The following is a 20,039-nucleotide window of genomic DNA, read 5'->3' on the forward strand; positions in this document are numbered from 1 at the left end:
ATTGTACAGGTGTATGCAGTAAACAGTACACACTAGGTATAAAGTAGGGGGGACATCTAGTGGCCAAATAGTAAAATTACACCAAAATACATCCCATTAAATAAAGATACATAAAATACCCCATGAATTAACTCCTTACCTCCCCTCCCATTAGCTTAGGGACTGAACTTTTTTAATATGTATGTCATGGGGGTACATTACTGTTATTTTTGTAAATAAGGGCTTGAAATTAGTGATGGATGCAAAACTGAAAAAACGCCTTTATTTCCAAATAAAATATTGTCGCCATACATTGTGATAGGGACATAATTTAAATTCTGTAATAACTGGGACAAATGGGCAAATAAAATGTGAGTTTTAATAACAGTAGCATGTATTATTTGAAAAATATAATGGTTGAAAACTGAGAAAATACATTTTTTCAATTGTTTTTTCACACTATTGCCGTTAAAATGCATTTAGGATAAAAGAATTCTTAGCAAAATGTACCACCCAAAAAAAACCTAATTGGTGGAGAAAAAAAAGAAGATATAGATCATTTTGTTGTGATAACAGTAGTGGTAAAGTAACTGTTGATTGAAAGGGAGGAGCACTGAAATGTGGAAATTGTTCTGGTTCATAAGGGAAAAACCCCTTAGTGGTTAACTGGTGAAGACTTAAGGACCTGATATGTTTCCTCATTTCAGTAACATATGAACTGGGGCTGTTAGGCATGTAACATGGGGATAATGGAAGGATTGTGAGGAAATGGCTGGCCAGCACAGCAAAGAACAGTCACAGGAGGAATAAATCTATTTTTTTCTGAAATCAAAGCAAAGTAAATACTTTGCTTATTCGTTGATGGCATTATGTGATAGGTTATATGGTTTCACTTCACAGTCAATCCTCATTATCTTCATCAGCTATAGAAGCGAGAAAACTCCCCACAAAACCACACTTCTGGGAGGTGACTAATAGTCTCTGAATGTAAAAAAATACAAGTTTAATACCATGAATGTCATACAAGCAAAATACCATGGATTGTATACAAGCATAACACTATGGATGTTGTGCAACCTTAATACCATGGATGCTTTACAAGCACAATACCATGGATGCTTTACAAGCACAATACCATGGATGCTCTACAACTATAATACCATGGATGTCATACAAGCATTTAAAGGGAACCTTAACTGAGAGTGATATGGATGTTTCCTGTTAAACAATACTAGTTGCCTGGCAGTCCAGCTGATCTCTGTGGCTGCAATAGTGGCTGAATCACACCCTGAAACAAGCATGCAGCTAATCCAGTCTGACTTCAGTCAGAGCACCTGATCTGCATGCTTGTTCAAGGGCTGTGGCTAAAAGTATTAGAGACACAGGATCAGCAGGAGAGCTAGGCAACTGGTATTATTTTAAAAGGAAAAATCCATATCCTTCTCAGTTTAGGTTCCCTTTAACCATGGATACCATACAACCATAACACTATGGATGTTTTACAACCTTAATACCATGGATACCATACAAGCTTAACACCATGGATGTTGGACAACCATAAAACCATTGATAATGTAAAAGCACAATACCATGGATCTATAACTATAATACCATGGATGTCATACAAGCATTATACCACGGATTCTATACAAGCATAATACCATGGACACTGTACAAGCATAAAACCATGGATGCCGCACAAGCATAATACCATGGATGGCGTACAAGCATAATACCATGGATGCCGTACAAGCATAATACCATGGACCCTGTACAAGCATAATACCATGGACCCTGTACAAGCATAATACCATGGACCCTGTACAAGCATAATACCATGGACCCTGTACAAGCATAATACCATGGACCCTGTACAAGCATAATACCATGGACACTGTACAAGCATGATACCATGGATGGCGTACAAGCATAATACCACGGATGCTGTACAAGTATAATACCATGAATACTGTACAAGCATAATACCATGGACGCTGTACAAGCATAATACCATGGATGCTGTACAAGCATAACACCATGGATACCATACAAGCATAACATCATGGATACCATACAAGCATAACACCATCGATACCATACAAGCATAACATCATGGATACCATACAAGCATAATACCATGGATGCTGTACAAGCATAATACCACGGATGCCGTACAAGCATAACACCATGGATACCATACAAGCATAACATCATGGATACCATACAAGCATAAAATCATGGATGCCACACAAGCATAATACCATGGATACTGTACAAGCATAATACCATGGATGCTGTACAAGCATAATACCACGGATGCCGTACAAGCATAACACCATGGATACCATACAAGCATAACATCATGGATACCATACAAGCATAACATCATGGATGCTGTAAAAGAATAATACCCTGGATAGTGAACAAGCATAATACCATGGATACTGTACAAGCATAATACCATGGATGCCGTACAAGCATAATACCATGGATGCTGTACAAGCATAATACCACGGATGCCGTACAAGCATAATACCATGGATGCCGTACAAGCATAATACCATGGATGCCGTACAAGCATAATACCATGGATGCTGTACAAACATAATACCATGGATGCTGTACAAGCATAATACCATGGACCCTGTACAAGCAGAATACCATGGATGCTGTACAAGCATAATACCACGGATGCCGTACAAGCATAATACCACGGATACTGTACAAGCATAATACCATGGATGCTGTACAAGCATAATACCATGGATGCCGTACAAGCATAATACCATGGATACCGTACAAGCATAATACCATGGATGCCGTACAAGCATAACACCATGGATACCATACAAGCATAACATCATGGATACCATACAAGCATAACATCATGGATGCTGTAAAAGAATAATACCCTTGATAGTGAACAAGCATAATACCATGGATGCCGTACAAGTATAATACCATGGATGCTGTACAAGCATAATACCATGGATGCCGTACAAGCATAATACCATGGATGCCATACAAGCATAATACCATGGATGCCGTACAAGCATAATACCATGGATGCCGTACAAGCATAATACCATGGATGCCATACAAGCATAATACCATGGATGCCGTACAAGCATAATACCATGGATGCCGTACAAACATAATACCATGGATGCCGTACAAGCATAATACCATGGATGCTGTACAAACATAATACCATGGACCCTGTACAAGCATAATACCATGGACCCTGTACAAGCATAATACCACGGATGCCGTACAAGCATAATACCATGGATGCCGTACAAGCATAATACCACGGATGCAGTACAAGCATAATACCACGGATGCCGTACAAGCATAATACCATGGATGCCGTACAAGCATAATACCATGGATGCTGTACAAACATAATACCATGGATGCTGTACAAACATAATACCATGGATGCCGTACAAGCATAATACCATGGATGCCGTACAAGCATAATACCACGGATGCCGTACAAGCATAATACCATGGATGCCGTACAAGCATAATACCATGGATGCCGTACAAGCATAATACCACGGATGCCGTACAAGCATAATACCATGGATGCCGTACAAGCATAATACCATGGATGCCGTACAAGCATAATACCATGGATGCCGTACAAGCATAATACCATGGATGCCGTACAAGCATAATACCACGGATGCCGTACAAGCATAATACCACGGATGCCGTACAAGCATAATACCATGGATGCCGTACAAGCATAATACCATGGATGCCGTACAAGCATAATACCATGGATGCCGTACAAGCATAATACCATGGATGCCGTACAAGCATAATACCATGGATGCTGTACAAGCATAATACCATGGATGCTGTACAAGCATAATACCACGGATGCTGTACAAGCATAATACCATGGATGCCGTACAAGCATAATACCATGGATGCGGTACAAGCATAATACCACGGATGCTGTACAAACATAATACCACGGATGCTGTACAAGCATAATGGATCATGTACAACCATAATACCATGTATACTGAACAAGCATAACACCATAGTGCTGTACAAGCATAATACCATGGATGCCGTACAAGCATAATACCATGGATGCGGTACAAGCATAATACCACGGATGCTGTACAAACATAATACCACGGATGCTGTACAAACATAATACCACGGATGCTGTACAAGCATAATGGATCATGTACAACCATAATACCATGTATACTGAACAAGCATAACACCATAGTGCTGTACAAGCATAATACCATGGATGCCGTACAAGCATAATACCATGGATGCGGTACAAGCATAATACCACGGATGCTGTACAAACATAATACCACGGATGCTGTACAAACATAATACCACGGATGCTGTACAAGCATAATGGATCATGTACAACCATAATACCATGTATACTGAACAAGCATAACACCATAGTGCTGTACAAGCATAATACCACGGATGCCGTACAAGCATAATACAACGGATGCTGTACAAGCATAATACCACGGATGCTGTACAAGCATAATACCATGGATGCGGTACAAGCATAATACCACGGATGCTGTACAAACATAATACCACGGATGCTGTACAAACATAATACCACGGATGCTGTACAAGTATAATGGATCATGTACAACCATAATACCATGTATACTGAACAAGCATAACACCATAGTGCTGTACAAGCATAATACCATAGATGCCGTATGTTACCTACATAAAGTATTTGCATTTTAAAAAAAAAATGCCAAAAAAAAAAAAACATAAATAGCTTAGGAACTGAATTTTTTTTTAATATGTAACTCAAGAGGTTATGTTACTGTTATTTATTTGGGCTTGTAGTTAGTTATGGTCACAAAACAAAAAATGCACCTTTATTTCCAAATAAAATATTGGCACCATACATTGTACTAGGGACATATTGTAAATGTAGTGATAACCCAGACACGTAAATTGTGTGGCTTTTATCCACAGCAGCAAAATTAATTTTAAAACTATAATGTCCAAAAACTGAGAAATAATGAATATTTTCCATTTTTGTATTTTTATTCCTGTTAAAATGGATTTACAATAAAATAATTCTTAGCAAGAAACTGTGGCAATAAACTTCACTTAGGGGGATCCTCTTGTGGCCTAATCCTGAAATAAAAAAAAGATAATTGTCTTTTTATGGAAAGTGTAAGTGTACACCTGTTTTATAGATAATAAATGCTTAGCGATTTTACACTATATGAGGCTTTTTAATGTTTAATCCCAGGTATGTCGCGTGACGTCACACACGCGCTGCTCCGTCGTCCCTCCGCCTCCCCACATAGCAATAACATGCATTGTCAGCTACTGAAGCCGACTCCGCATCTGTACAGGCCCACCCCAGCGATGTTGCCCAAGGGGATCGGGTCCCGATGGGTGACATCAGTTAGGTGTGTACGCACCTTAAAGTGAACCTCCGGACTAAAAATGTACTCAGCAGAACGAAAAAGGCTTGGTGTTTCTTTCAGTTTCACAGCATCAGAACTTTGTTTTTCTTACCAAAGCATCATTTTTAGCTGCATTTTAGCTAAGCTCCACCCATCAAAGAAAACTGCCTGGGCTTTTTTTTACCTGATGCTGTGCACAGCATGATGGGATTTCCTATGTTGTTATTCACATTGCCTAGCAACTGGGAGGGGTGATCAGCACACAGGACAGTTGGAACTGTGTCTCATGCTCCCTGTCACCTCCTTTCAACCAAAAAGATGGCTGCCCTCATGAAATCAAACATTTGCCTGTTCTCTTATAACAGGGTGGGTAAGAGATTATATTACCTATCTATTTTAATTAACATAACTAATGTAACTTAATGACAGTATGTTTGTTTAGGCTGAAGTTCCTCTTTAAGCCTTTGGTAAGGCTGGATACACGCTAGATCAGGGCTATTCAACCTGTGGTACGCGTACCACCAGTGGTACTTTGCTGTTGGCCAGGTGGTACACTCCAAGTTTCCCTGCTACTTAACCTCCCTGCCGTTATAAAAAATTGCTGCGCACGGCAGGGAGGGTGTTTTTTGGCATTTTTTTTTTTTAGCATGTAGCTAGCCTAGCGCTAGCTACATGCCTCCCCCCTCCCTGCGGCGTCCCCCCGAATGCGCCGATCGCCGCCGGCGCATATACCCATCCGGAAATCCCGAGGGCGCGATGACGTCACCGACGTCGTGACGTCAGAGGGAGTCCCGAACCACCCCTCGACGCTGCCTGGCACTGATTGGCCAGGCAGCGCACGGGTCTCAGGGGGGGGGGGGGCACCCTCTGATGCGGCGGGTTGCGGCGAATCGGCGCGGAGCGGCGGCGATCGTAAGTTACACGCAGCTAGCAAAGTGCTAGCTGCGTGTAACAAAAAAAAAATTATGCAAATCGGCCCAGCAGGGCCTGAGGAATCCTCCGCGGCAGGTTACCCCGAGCTGAGCTCGGGATAACCGGCAGGGAGGTTAATTGCCCGCCTGACGCTTGTCCTGGTCCCGTCCTGCCTCTACAATGTTTGGTTACCCCTCACTCGCTCCTCGCTGTGCAGCCCTGCGGCATACTTCAGACCTCAGATCAGCGGTGAGGAGACAGCCAGGCAAATGGTGCACAGTGACGGTGGGCATACTTCAAATACAGGAAGTGACATCACTGCTTACTTCCTGTATTTGAAGTCTATGTGCCGTCACTGTGCACCGTTCGCTTGGCTGTCTCTTCACTCCGGCCAGGTTACTGCTGATCTGAGGTCTGAACTATTCCGCAGGGCTGCACAGCAAGGAGTGAGCAAGGGGGAACTGAACTTTGTGGTAAGTCCCTTCCCAGCTCTCTCGGTGGTGGGGGGAGGCAATATATATATATTGAAGCAGGTGAGGGAGGAACTGGAAAGGCTACCTATATAGGCTATCTACCTACAGATTGCTAATAATGGCAATCTAAATTTTAATCCTTTCCCTCCACCAATGCCTCCTGTTATTCATTCTCCTCCCATATGCCCCCCCCCCCCCCTTTTAAAGTGTACATGTAAGAAAAAAGTGCCCCTGAGGGGTACTTCCCTCAGGAGGGGGAAGCCTCTGGATCCTAAAGAGGCTTCCCCCTTCCTCCTCAGTTTAGGAGATCCAGCGCTGGGACCCTTCAAAGATCTCCTTGTCAATGTGAGTGCATGCGCAGTAGTGGCTCTCCACTCGGGCTGCCGAGCCTGATCGTGTCAGATCTACTGTGCAGGCACACTGGTGGTACTTGAAATTTTTCAGGCAATAAAAGTGATACAATTAGTGGAAGAGGTTGAAAAGTCCTGCGCTAGATGACACTCAGCTGAGGCGACTGTACAGGAGTCAGGAGTCATGCATTGTTCTCCTCCTTTCCTTACCAGCCAGAAGCCTCTCATCCTCCACCAGGACTCCCCCCCCCCCCCCCCTCCTCCTGATTCCTGCAGGTGACAGTCATTGTGCGCCTGTATGCACCTTCAGTTTAGAGCAGCTGAAACAGATACCAGCTGGCTGGTTATGCACTGATGTATTAATGAGCTTATATGTTCCCTCTTCTTCTCAGGAAACGATCAACCGCCTTGGTGGAGACTACAGTGACTGCTCTGAAGATGGCAGTGATATCAATGTGACAAATCTGTATAACAGTGAATACACACAGCAGGTAAAGTCCTATAGGGAATAAACTGAAAGATAAGGTGAAACAATACTAAGGCGAGATAATTCATGCAAAACAATGTGTCCATAAGGGTCTAAAGCTTTGTGCAGACGTATGAGGCATGTTGCCCAGGCCTCTGGCAATATTGCAGGGCTAAGGCCCTTTGTACAAATCGCTAGCCTATAGGCTAATGGTGTTGTTGTTCTGTTCCTATATTGGGGGGGGGGGGGGAAGCAGTGTGGGAGTGGCAGGCTATGTAGACTGAACAACAGTCTCGCATCGCTTGGCCTAAGCGATCCACCAGGATCCTTCCAAGCCAAGAGGGGTGGGAGCTGCCGTACACACGCTTGGCAGGGGTGGTCCTCATCGGCCACCATGACTGAAGTTCATCCAGCTTAAGTCTCATTAAACTATGTGGCATTTTATTTAGCCAATAAATGGTATCATCTTTAACAAACTGTTTTTGCCTTTACATACAGTCACAGAGATACAGGTCAATCAATGTCCAATCTGGCTGGAAGATCCCTGACAGCCAAAGTAATTCACAATTCCTTAAAGATACCTACTCTGGTGATAGCAACTTGTACTGTGCATGCATGGCAGCACATACTGAGCAGCAGCACTAAATACTATTGCACCTGCAATGGTTTGTGTCTACGCTCTTCCACAGTTTAAAGATTTCTCTGCAGTTTATAATCCTGCTCTCCCACAATGATTGGGTAGCAGTACTGTAGCTCGTTTCTCTGCCTCTCTTACAGTAGTAAGATTTCCATACAGCAAACTGTGTCTCCTCTCCTGCAACAACTGGTAGAATTTTCCTGCAGCAACTTATGTTTCCTCTCCTTCCAAAATGAAGATTTTTAAAATGAAAAGGGTGGGAAGTCCTGTTAACAGGTGCTACCTCATGGACATTACCCTAATATTGTGAAGATAGTATCTACTGGCACATTGTGATTTATACCATCTGATACATAGCTAAATAAAAACATTCATACAAATCAGGGCATGAGACCTAAGGCAGGTACAACTGAGGAGGAAAGAGAGATGGGCTTTCAAAACAGAGACTGTCCCAGGACTCCCTCGTGGAAAGGTGCAGTTGGAACAGACAGCAGATACAGGTGAAACTCGAAAAATGAGAATATCGTGCAAAAGTCCATTTATTTCAGTAATTCAACTTCAAAGGTGAAACTGATATATGAAACAGGAACCCTTTGCAGATGTTTTGGGTTAAAGGATACCCGAGGTGACATGTGAAATGATGAGATAGACATGGGTATGTACAGCGCCAAGCACACTAATAACTATGCTGTGTTCCTTTTTTTTTTCTTTCTCTGCCTGAAAGAGTTAAACATCAGGTATGTAAGTGGCAGTTTCTGTCTGAGTCAGGACTGGGTCAGACTACAGCGTAACCCTTAGTGATAAGGAATTATAGTCATAAAACACTTTCCTGGCATAAAATGGCTTCTAAGAGCAGGAAAGAGATAAAAAAGGTTAACAGTTCATAGATTTTAGCTCTGGCATACTTTAATAAATGTGTCATTGAGCAGAGGCAATGAAAAAGTAGAAACTTGAAAAGTCATTTTAAATATAAAATACAAGTGTGGGATATCTAAAAAAGTCATTTCTATGAGGAAGGGGATAGATACAATAGTTTATCTTATCAGTTTATTTTCACTTTGGGTGTCCTTTGTACTCTTTACCACCCAAGGCCACTGTCACCAGCCGGCCCCCTTCAGTACAGGTAGCCTGATGACCCCTCCGCCCTTTCCTCTAGTATAGGTAGCCTGATGACCCCTCCGCCCCTTTCCTCTAGTATAGGTAGCCTGATGACCCACTCCCCAGTATAGGTAGCTTGATAACACTTCCCCCTTTCCCTCTAGTATAGGTAGCCAGATGGCACCCTTAATCCCTCCTTTTTCCAATCCCCCTTTCAGTATAGGTAGCCAGCTCACCTTCACACCGCAGCAGCCATCAGTGTCACTCATTTCTCCACTCGTCTCCAGTGCAGAAGCTTCCTCTTCCTTTCCGTCTCCAATACTGCCCAAGTCCATGGCCGCTGGCCACAATGCAAACGTGCACAGAGAGCAAGGTGGCTGCTGCACAGGCATCTAGCAGCAGAGTACTGAGGTCAGGCGCTCGTCTGATCTCCCTGCATTGCTGCATTTGCAAGTCTACAAAAATGCTGCACCAGTTTAGCCTGCTGCTTTGGTGCCCCTGCTACTGTGGTGCCCTAGACCAGTGTTTCTCAACATTTTATTGGTATGTACCCCTTTTAAAACCCTGTACTCACCAAGTACCCCCTAGCATAGTAAACATTATCACACGTACCCCTTGACAAATATATATTTAATCGTAGTACATTATAATTGGTTCTAAACAATTTCCAAGCATTTACTATTGCTTTTAATTAGCTAAAATACTAATTTGGTGCTGTTTAAATAAGATTTATCCTTTTCTAAAACTCTAAATTTGTTATTTTTGGTTAAGTATAATCAAGCCCGAGTACCCCCTAGAACCCTCAGAAGTACCCCCTGGGGTACGCGTACCACACGTTGAGAACCTATGCCCTAGACCATGGCCTAGGTTGCCTTGGCCTAAATCCGGCCCTGATTCTAATGGTCTGAGATTTACAATGAATAAAGGCCTGAAATATCTTGCTTTGCCTGTAATGAGTCTATTTTATATATCAGTTTTACCTTTTAAGTTGAAATACTGAAATAAATGGACTTTTCGCACAATATTCTAATTTTTCGATTTTCACCTGCATTATGTACTCAGTTCATTCTGATGGCTGCAATACAGATTAGCCCAGCTTCCATAATTCATATTTAATTGCTCATATATATATACTATATATACTATTTGGCAGTGATATTAGTTAGCATATGAGCACTTCCTGCACAAAACACACAGTTCTGCTTTTTGGACTGCATGCCAAAAGTTCAAAGTCAGCCTTTGGTATTTGGATGTCCTATTTCCCTTTTCATAGTTAAAGGATACCCGAGGTGACATGTGACATGATGAGATAAACATGAGTATGTACAGTGCCTAGCACACAAATAACTATGCTGTGTTCCTTTTTTTCTTTCTCTGCATGAAAGAGTTAAATATCAAGTACGTAAGTGGCTGACTTAGTCCTGACTCAGACAGGAAGTGACTACAGTGTGACCCCCACTGATAAGAAATTACAACTATAAAACACTTTTCTAGCAGAAAATGGCTTCTGAGAGCAGGAAAGAGATAAAAAGGGTAAATAGTTCATAGATTTTAGCTCTGGCATACTTCAATGAATGTGTCATTGAGCAAAAACAATAAAACAGTTAAAACATAAAAAGTAGCTTTAAACATACAATAAAACCGTGGAATATCTTAAAAAGTTATTTTTAGGAGAAGGAAGATAAATACAATCGTTTATTTAATTAGTTTATTTTCACCTCGGGTGTCCTTTAACACTTGACATGGATTCTCTACTTGCAATTTGTGTAATATCATCATCCAGTTAGAGGTGCAGCCTCTCCCTCTCTGGCAGCAGAGAGGTGACGGGTGGTGGAGCATACGGCGATCAGAATCATGTACTGCGCCAAGCACGACAGCGTCATGCCTGGATTTGGATTTGGCACAAACAGGGCGGAATTTGGCTTAAAGGGACCCTGAGCTGTAATTAAAAAACGGAATTTGGACTTAAACTGGGGCTTCCTCCAGCCCCCTGTAGCCCACGAAGTCCCCCGGCCTCTTCCTAGTCCCTTCCGTGCTCCTGGTCTTGGCTCTGGTAGTTGACTTCAGTTGAAGTCACAGGCTGGCGTAAGAGTCCGGCTTGTGCGTGGTGTTTCAGTCTTAGAAAACCGCACATGCACAGCACGTTTATGATGGGCTGCGTGATGACGTGCAGTGAGTGCGTGAACGGGTGACTTCAAACGAAGTTGCCGGAACCAGGACCACGGAAGGGAACAGGAGGACGCCAGGGGAACTTGTGTGCTACGGGGGGCTGGAGGAAGCCCTGGCAAGTCCAAATTCCGTTTTTAATTACAGCTCAGGGTCCCTTTAAGTACACAATAGGACACATTATCAGACACCATAGAATTCACATACAGAAAAAAACCAGGATAGCATTATTCACAAACACAGCAATTTAACACTAAACAATTTGACTACTACTCTGTACATTCCACGGTGTGAGCCTTGTATTCAAAACAATCCTTGCAAAGTTTTCAATCTGTTGGCCCTTATACTACACAGATATGGTAAATCTGAGCAACCAAAATTGCATGGTGTGTATGGAGCCTGATGCTGGGGAACGGCTCGTTTATACTGCTCGTTCTCCCATTCGACCCTCGATTCTGCAGACGATTCTCTTATCTTCCGCTCGTTTTTGTTATCTTTTTCCATTCACTGCTATCACAAATCGAGCAGCGAAACAAGCGGGAGATCGGATATGTCGGAAATTATCTATCGAGCCATCTAAATGGCTCAAAAATGAACTGTATATTCCCAGCATAAGGGGGAGAAAGGAGGCACTGAGGGGGGTACGTGGAGATAGTTCAGAAGGTTGACAGCTGAGGGAAAGAAGCTGTTCCTGTGCATTCAGGTCCTGTTGAAGATGGATCGGTATCTCCGGCCTAAAGGGAGCCAACAGAAGAAGCGGTGACCTAGGTGTGATGATGGGCAATGGTAGCCATGTACAATGTAAAGGCTGGCATGGAGCTGCAGCGCAACACTGAATCTTGTTCCAGCTGCTGTCATGTGAATTAAGAGGAATCCAAGATGAGAGGCATATGGAGGTTGCCATATTTATTTTTTATTTATTTAAGTATTTATACAGCGCCAACATATTACGCAGCACGGTACAGAATATATTGTCTTGTCACTAACTGTCCCTCAGAGGGCCTCACAATCTAGTCCCTTCCATAGCCATAGGTCTATGTATGTATTGTGTAGTGCATGTATCATACTCTAGGGCTAATTTAGGTGGAAGCCAGTTACCTTATCTGTATGTTTTTGGGATGTGGGAGGAAACCGGAGTGCATAGAGGAAACCCACACAAACACGGGGAGAACATACACACTCCTTGCAGATGTTGACCTGGCTGGGATTCAAACTGGGGACCCAGCGCTGCAAGGCGAGAGCACTAACCACTACGCCACCGTGCTGCCCATATTTTATTTCTTTTTAAACAACACCAGTTGCCTGCATCAGTGTACCTGGGTATTATAGAGCCTATGGCAAACACTGAAATTACATGCAGCTAATCTTGTCAAATATTTGTCAGAAACATCTGATCTGCATGCATGTTTAGGTTCTATGGCTAAAAGTATTAGAGGCAGAGAATCAACAGGGCAGCAAGGCAATGTGCATTGTTTAAAAAGAATGAAATATGTCTGCCTCCATACGTCTCTTACCTCAGGTTCCCTTTAAGCCATTTGACTTGATCCATTATTTTAAATTGGGTGTTTACGGGGTGTAAGAGAGATATCGCCGCGGGAGACTTGTGCGCAGGATACAGCCGGTATATGGCTGATCCTGCTGCTGCACAAGTCTCGACCGTGTTAAATACTATTCCTCCCAAAGGCCGCCATGGATGGTGGGTAATGAAATAATTTGTCTTCCAGCAATTGCTGGGGGCCGAATTATAGTGTATTAAAAATAACTTCAGCTTCGTCTTCTGACGGCGCCAAAGTTACTCCGTGCACTGCTATAGTCGTAATTCTTATTACGGCCTATGGTGGCGCCGGCTGCATCCAAGTCTCCAGCGATGGAATCACCGTGTTTGGTTTACGGGTGCTCTGAGAGTCACAGTAATGCTCCCCTTTTAAAGTGGACCTGAGGTGGAGGAATAAAATATACCGTTGTTACTTACCTGGGTAGAAAGAAAGCTTCTGGATCGTCCAGAGACTTCCTGTGTCCTCCTCGACCCCACCATTGCCATGCACGGACCATCTGAACAGATCAAGCAAGACCTTATCAGATATGTTCTCGTGGCCGTACTGCACCTGTGCAAGTACAGCTGTGCCTGCACAGTAAGCTGAAGTGGCTCCTCCACGAGTGGCTCTGTGCTAATGGTCAGTTTAGGCCATGTAAGGCAGGTGCAGTACATGGGCACATGTGTGCACAAAGGCAGTGGTTCTCAACAAGGGCTCTGCCTCTGACACAGGACACTTGGGTTAGAATCTCGGTTCTTCCTGTTCAGTAATCAGCACCTATTCAGAAGGCAAGACTCCCCCTAAAGGAACGAACACACGCCATACTGTAGCAAACGATGGGTCCATCAGACCGTCCCGCTGGGCAGACGTTCTGCCGACAGTAATAAGAGGGTATATAACGAACCTTTTTTAAATTATAGGCTTGTAAATAGTGATGGGCGCAAAACTAAAACAAATACACCTTACTTTCCAAATAAAATATTGGTGCCATACATTGTGATTGGGACATACTTTAAATGGTGTAATAACCGGGACAAATGGGCAAATAAAATACATAGGTTTTAATATTATGGTAGCATGTATTATTTTAAAGCTATAATGGACAAAAACTGAGAAATAATGATTTTTTCCCATTTTTTTCTTAATATTCCCATTTAAAATGCATTTAGAAAAAAATAATTCTTAGCAAAATGTACCACCCAAAGAAAGCCTAATTGGTGGCAGAAAAAACAAGATATAAATCAATTCATTGTGATAATTAGTGATACAGTTATTGGCGAATGAATGGGATGTGAAAATTGCTCGGATGCATAAGGTGAAAAACGACTAAAGGCTGAAGTGGGTGATTAACTATATCAGGCCTGAGTACCCTCTGGACCCAATGAATGTACCCCCTGGGGTACACATACCACACGTTCAGAACCTTGGCACAAAGTTACATCTAATACTCTGCAAATACTGTATGCCTAAAGAGAGTTGGGATCTCAGAAGGTTTTGTTATGAAACGTTTTAACAAAAATTGACAAAAATTAAAATGCTTGATTTATAGATTTTTTTTTCCACCCATGTAATTAGAGTTTGATGTTAATCTATCTCCGTGTTGCTCTGCCAGGTTTGCGCTCGCTCTTGCTTTCAGGCGGAGATGGTGAAGCGCTGTGGATGTGCGTACGTCTTTTATCCCCTGCCAGAGGGCGCTGAGTTCTGCGATTATGAAAAGCACAAGAGTTGGGGTAAGGCCAATGCTTCATTCTACAGGCCATCATCAAACATACAAGGACACATCCGGAGCAGTGCTGAGAAATGCCCTCAGTTCCTGCATTCAGTACAGAGGAATACTGTATGTACAAGCATGAAAAATTCACACAGTCTGCAGTCCAAAGCAAACAGGAAGCATGAAGGGAGCCAGACTGTTACGGCTCACACTTCTTCGTTCCTGTCTGTGCATAGCTATTTCCCTACCCCATAATGAAACCTGTGTTTAAGTGGACCAGAACGCTTGCACAGGACAGAAGGAAAACAGAGAAATGCACCCTGTATGTATTTAGAGAGTTTAGCCTGTCTAATTCCCCCTCATTTGTGTCTAATCACAACTATAAGTTGATTGCTCCGCTGTGTCAGCTGACTGCCTCGACAGAGCAGCGAATGTGTAAATACAGGATGTTAAAGTGGACCCCAATTAGGCCCGGTTCACATTAGCGGTGGCCGTCCGGAATCGCCGTGCCGGAGCCGGACCGCTTGCAGAACGGACGGAACGGACGCACGGCAATAGCAATGAAAGCCTATGCGTCCGTTCACATGCGTCCGTTCTGCCGGACCGGAGCCGGACCGGATCCGGACCGGATCCGGACTCCGGCGTCCGTTCCAACATGCGCTATTTTTTGGTCCGGCTCCTCCGGCAGCCGTATCCGGGGCGGAGCCGGACTGCACCATCGGGCCAATACAAAGTAATGAGAACCGGAGAGCGCACAACACACTGGCTACAAAAACCGGACGTTCTACCCCACTTCCTATGCATTTTGGATGGGGACCACATGGAGTTCACAGAGTGGGGCAGCAGCGATTTCATGCTGGAGCTCTAGGCAGCAACATGTCTGATATAAAGTCTGATAACGAGGAGGCGAACAACAGAGAATTCCCAGGTATACGAAAAATGCCTGGATCCATGGTCCCAACAGCAGTCTCTGTATCCACGGATGGTCTCCACACGTCCACCTGTCTCCAACAATGACCCCAGACCCTTCTGCTGACCTCCCAGACCCCAGGTATTTACAGGTTGTTATCTCCTTAAGAAACCGGATCCGGACCGCAACCGTGTTCACACCGCACGGAAACCGGATGCAAACGGACCGGATCCGGACCGGATCCGGATAGGAACCGTACGGATCAGGTCCGGTCCGGATACGGTGCGGTCCGGACATCCGGTGCGGTTTTGACAAAACCGCAAGTGTGAACGGGGCCTTAAAAATACAAGATTTCAGAAATAAACCCTATTTTCTAAATTATAATAATAAATAGCAGCCCTTTTCAGCTGCATGATGACAAATATAAAATATTTTACATTTATTGGAGGAACCCCTCCCTTACTTTCATATTGGTGGATTAGATAAAAAACAAAAACAAAACACAGGCTGCTACTGATGATGTCACAGGGGAGGTGATCTCAGCTTGTGTGAGATTTCACATAGACGACGCCCCTGTGAGGGAGGGTAGCTGATGACAAACACACCCATGATCTAAAACCTCCTACTAAGCTCAGAAATAATGCCTGCCACCTGTATAACCCTAGTTATGAAAAGAGAAGGGTGAAAAGCATGCACTGAAATGCTCATAGGCTTGAAGGAGTGTTATATGCAGTTGGCTGATAGTGTAATGGTTAAGGGCTCTGCCTCTGACACAGGAGACCAGGGTTCGAATCTCGGCTCTGCCTGTTCAGTAAGCCAGCACCTATTCAGTAGGAGACCTTTGGCAAGTCTCCCTTACACTGCTACTGCCAATAGAGCGCGCCCTAGTGGCTGCTGCTCTGCTCTGGCGCTTTGAGTCCGCAAGGAGAAAAGCGCAATATAAATGTTATTTGTCTTGTCTTGTCTATTTATCTCTAGGGTTATACAGGTGGCAGCCATTAGCAATTCCTGCTTTGCTGGACACCTTCTACTCCACCATTCTGCCGGATTCTGTCCCGGCAATATGAAAGGAAGGGAGGGGTTCCTCCAATAAATGTAAAATATTTTATATTTGTCATCATGCAGCTGAAAAAAGGCTGCTATTTATTATTATAATTTAAAAAATAGATTTTATTTCTGAAATCTTGTATTTTTAATTTGCGCCCACTTTAACCCTACACCTGATTCCATGTAAGCAGGAAGTAGGCACACTGCAGATTTATTGCAGGATGTGTACCAGCTGTAACAAAGAAATGTTTTTCTTTAAAGGTTATTATGCTGTTGCTTATCTTTTAGAGCAGAGAGGAAGTTCTCAGTTCAGGTCCGTTTTAATGAGAGACCACTGGTAGGCTTGTAAAATATGTATAAGATGTACAGATATATAAATGGAACTCTGCGGCTGTTGAGAGCACAACAAGTGACAGACTGGCTACTCTCCATACACAGAACTGCCATTACATCCTGCAGGTGACTTACAGTACAGTCAGGGCCAGGCCAAGGCAGAGGCTAGGGAGGCACCAGCCACCCATGACCCACAATACATATTAAAGGCCTCGTTCACACGCGTACGATTGCACGCCATCTGCGCTGCTATGCTGATCCCATTCATTACAGTGAATGGGTCAGCGTTGCGATACTCGAAAAATGTATGTAGCAGTGCAATAGCGCATCGCACTGCAGCGCAGCACATATGATGGGAACAGTAGAAGTGCTGTCTATGCCTAAAGATTATTATGCTGTTACTTATCTTTTAGTGCAGAGAGGAAGTTCTGAGTTCAGGTCCGCTTTAGAGTGAACCTGAAGTAAGAGAGATATAGAGGCTGATATATTTACTTTAAAGGGGAACTGAAGAGAGAGGTATATGGAGGCTGTCATGTTTATTTCCTTTTAGACAATACCAGTTGCCTGGCAGCCCTGCTGATCCTCTGCCTCTAATACTATTAGCCATAGCCCCTGAACAAGCATGCAGCAGATCAGGTGTTTCAGTGGTTCAGACTTATAAGTCTGATCTGACAAGACTAGCTGCATGCTTGTTTCTGGGTTTAATCAGATACTACTGCAGAGAAATAGACCAGTAGGGCTGCCAGGCAACTGGTATTGATTAAAAGGAAATAAACACGACAGCCTCCATATACCTCTCTCTTCAGTTCCCCTTTAAAGGAATCATCAATCAAAATGTTCAAGAAACTCTCAACTTTATTACCATCAATTACCGGTAAATTGATATTTCTTATGTTCAAATGTTAAAAATAAGAAAAACGAATACTATAATGGACCAGTGTGGTTTGAATGATAAAACTACATCTTTTGGTTCTGAATTCTTTGCAATATGCACGGTGAGGGGTGTGGTGGGGGCAAAGTGAGGGGTGTGGTGGGGGCAAGGTGAGGGGTGTGGTCGAGGCGTGTCTTAACCCCGTTGGTAGTATGATTCTTTCTGGATTTTGGGGTCTAAAAGCGGTACAATTGTTTTGCACCCTTTCAGACCCTAAAACCTGGAAAAAAATCATGCTGCTAGGGAGATCTGCAACAGCTCAGTAATCACTCACCTCCCTGGGATCCAGCGCTGCAGTTTTCCCTCCGTCCTCCAGGTGGCGCTGTAACCCTATAGTGAGGAGACCAGTGGGAAGTAGAGCCTCAGAGGAGAGGAAGAAGAATGGCAGCCGATGTCATGGTCCCCCGGGAGGTGAGTGATACACGCTTGATGCACGCATTGCTCTGCATAGACCTCTGGCAGCTACCACGAGTTCAGTACAGGGTTACTGCTCCTGGCATGTTTTTTCCACCCCGAGTTGTACTCGTGATTACTGCAAAGGAGGTTAAAGTGTCCTCCTTTCCTAGCTCAAAAAGTTGGGAGGTATTCATCTGATCTGCATACTTGTTCGGTGTCTATGGCTAAAATTATTAGACAAAGGAGCAGCAGAACAGCCAGACACACGGAATATATCTAGCGGTCTTCATATGGAAGACGGTGCTCCTGCCCTTAGAATTGGAGACTGCACAAGGAGTGGGACTGTGGTGCAACTGCTCAGCATATTGGGTGCTGCAAAAACTATAAATCCAGTCCCAGAAGCATGACTGAGTGGCAGTAGGTTTTTGTCAACTGAGTAACTCAAGTCAACAGCCATATGGTTTTGTAGTGTAGCCATATATAGATTTCGGCAGAATTTCTGATGGCATCCAGGTACAACTGACCCGGACCTCCTGTTGCGCTATTATGTCCTCTTCCCTGCCATACATTAAACCAGGACAGCAGAATCCAAACGCGTCTATCGAAAAAGGCGCATGGAAATTTGGGCGCCTAGTAATGCTGATAGTACAATATCGGTATTCAATACCAATATTTTACTATTAAAGTGTAAAATATCTGCATTAAATATCGATATTTTACTATGGCTAAACCTAACCTCACACAAAACCCTCCCCTGATGCCTAACTCCACCATTCCCCCCCCCCCCCTTACAGACACCCTACCTGATGCCTAACCCCTCGCCCACGCAAACTTCCTACCTGACCCCTAACACTCACCTTCCCCCCACACAAACTTTCTACCTGACGCCTAAAGGCTCGTACACACGCCGTACTAAAGGCAACAACGGGTCCGTCGTCACCTCCCGCTGGGCGGGTTTTCAGCAGACAGTACATGGTGTGTACAGTCGGTCGGCGGACTGATAAGGCTGTCTCTGAACGATCCGCCCGGCGGACCCGGCGTTGCCCTTAGTACGGCGTGTGTACGAGCCTATAATCCTAAACACCCCCCCCACACACACACACACACACACAAGCCAATCTCACCGCAACAACAACAAAGAAATAAGTTATTGGGTGCCACCATAGACGCCTATTTATTTATTTAAGTATTTATTACGACATATTACGCAGCACTGTACAGAGTACATTGACTTGTCATTAACTGTCCCTCAGAGGGGCTCACAATCTAGTCCCTAACATAATCATATGTATAGACATGTATAGATATGTATGTACCGTGTAGTGCATCTATCATAGCCTAGGGCCAATTTAGGGGGAAGCCAATTAACTTCTCTATGTTTTTGGGGTGTGGGAGGAAATGACAGTGCCCGGAGGAAACCCACACAGACACGGGGAGAACATACAAACTCCTTGCAGATGTTGACCTGGCTGGGATTCGAACCGGGGACCCAGCGCTGCAAGGCGAGAGCACTAACCACTACGCCACCGCACTGCATTGATCTTAATTTGGGTGCCCGCGGTGTCCGATAAATAGCAGGCGCTGTACCAGTGCCCGCTATTTCTCAGGTGGGCAAATTATGGCTCAATGTCAATATTTCTATAAGCGCCTACATCGGTGC

General features: G+C 43.9%; 2 protein-coding genes across 3 annotated transcripts in view; one reads left to right on the top strand and one right to left on the bottom strand.

Annotated features, from left to right (window-relative positions):
- Positions 1-20,039, bottom strand: part of LTBR (lymphotoxin beta receptor) — a 390,915-nt gene that overhangs the window by 234,810 nt on the left and 136,066 nt on the right. The window lies entirely within an intron of this gene.
- Positions 1-20,039, top strand: part of SCNN1A (sodium channel epithelial 1 subunit alpha) — a 137,149-nt gene that overhangs the window by 82,652 nt on the left and 34,458 nt on the right. Inside the window, exons 7-8 of the mRNA XM_068258495.1 lie at positions 7,542-7,640; positions 14,664-14,781. Coding sequence (XP_068114596.1) covers positions 7,542-7,640; positions 14,664-14,781 — 217 coding nt within the window. The remainder of the gene's footprint in view (positions 1-7,541; positions 7,641-14,663; positions 14,782-20,039) is intronic.

The sequence above is a fragment of the Hyperolius riggenbachi genome, chromosome 10 (genome assembly GCF_040937935.1).
Source record: "Hyperolius riggenbachi isolate aHypRig1 chromosome 10, aHypRig1.pri, whole genome shotgun sequence".
In the NCBI taxonomy this organism is placed as follows: domain Eukaryota; kingdom Metazoa; phylum Chordata; class Amphibia; order Anura; family Hyperoliidae; genus Hyperolius; species Hyperolius riggenbachi.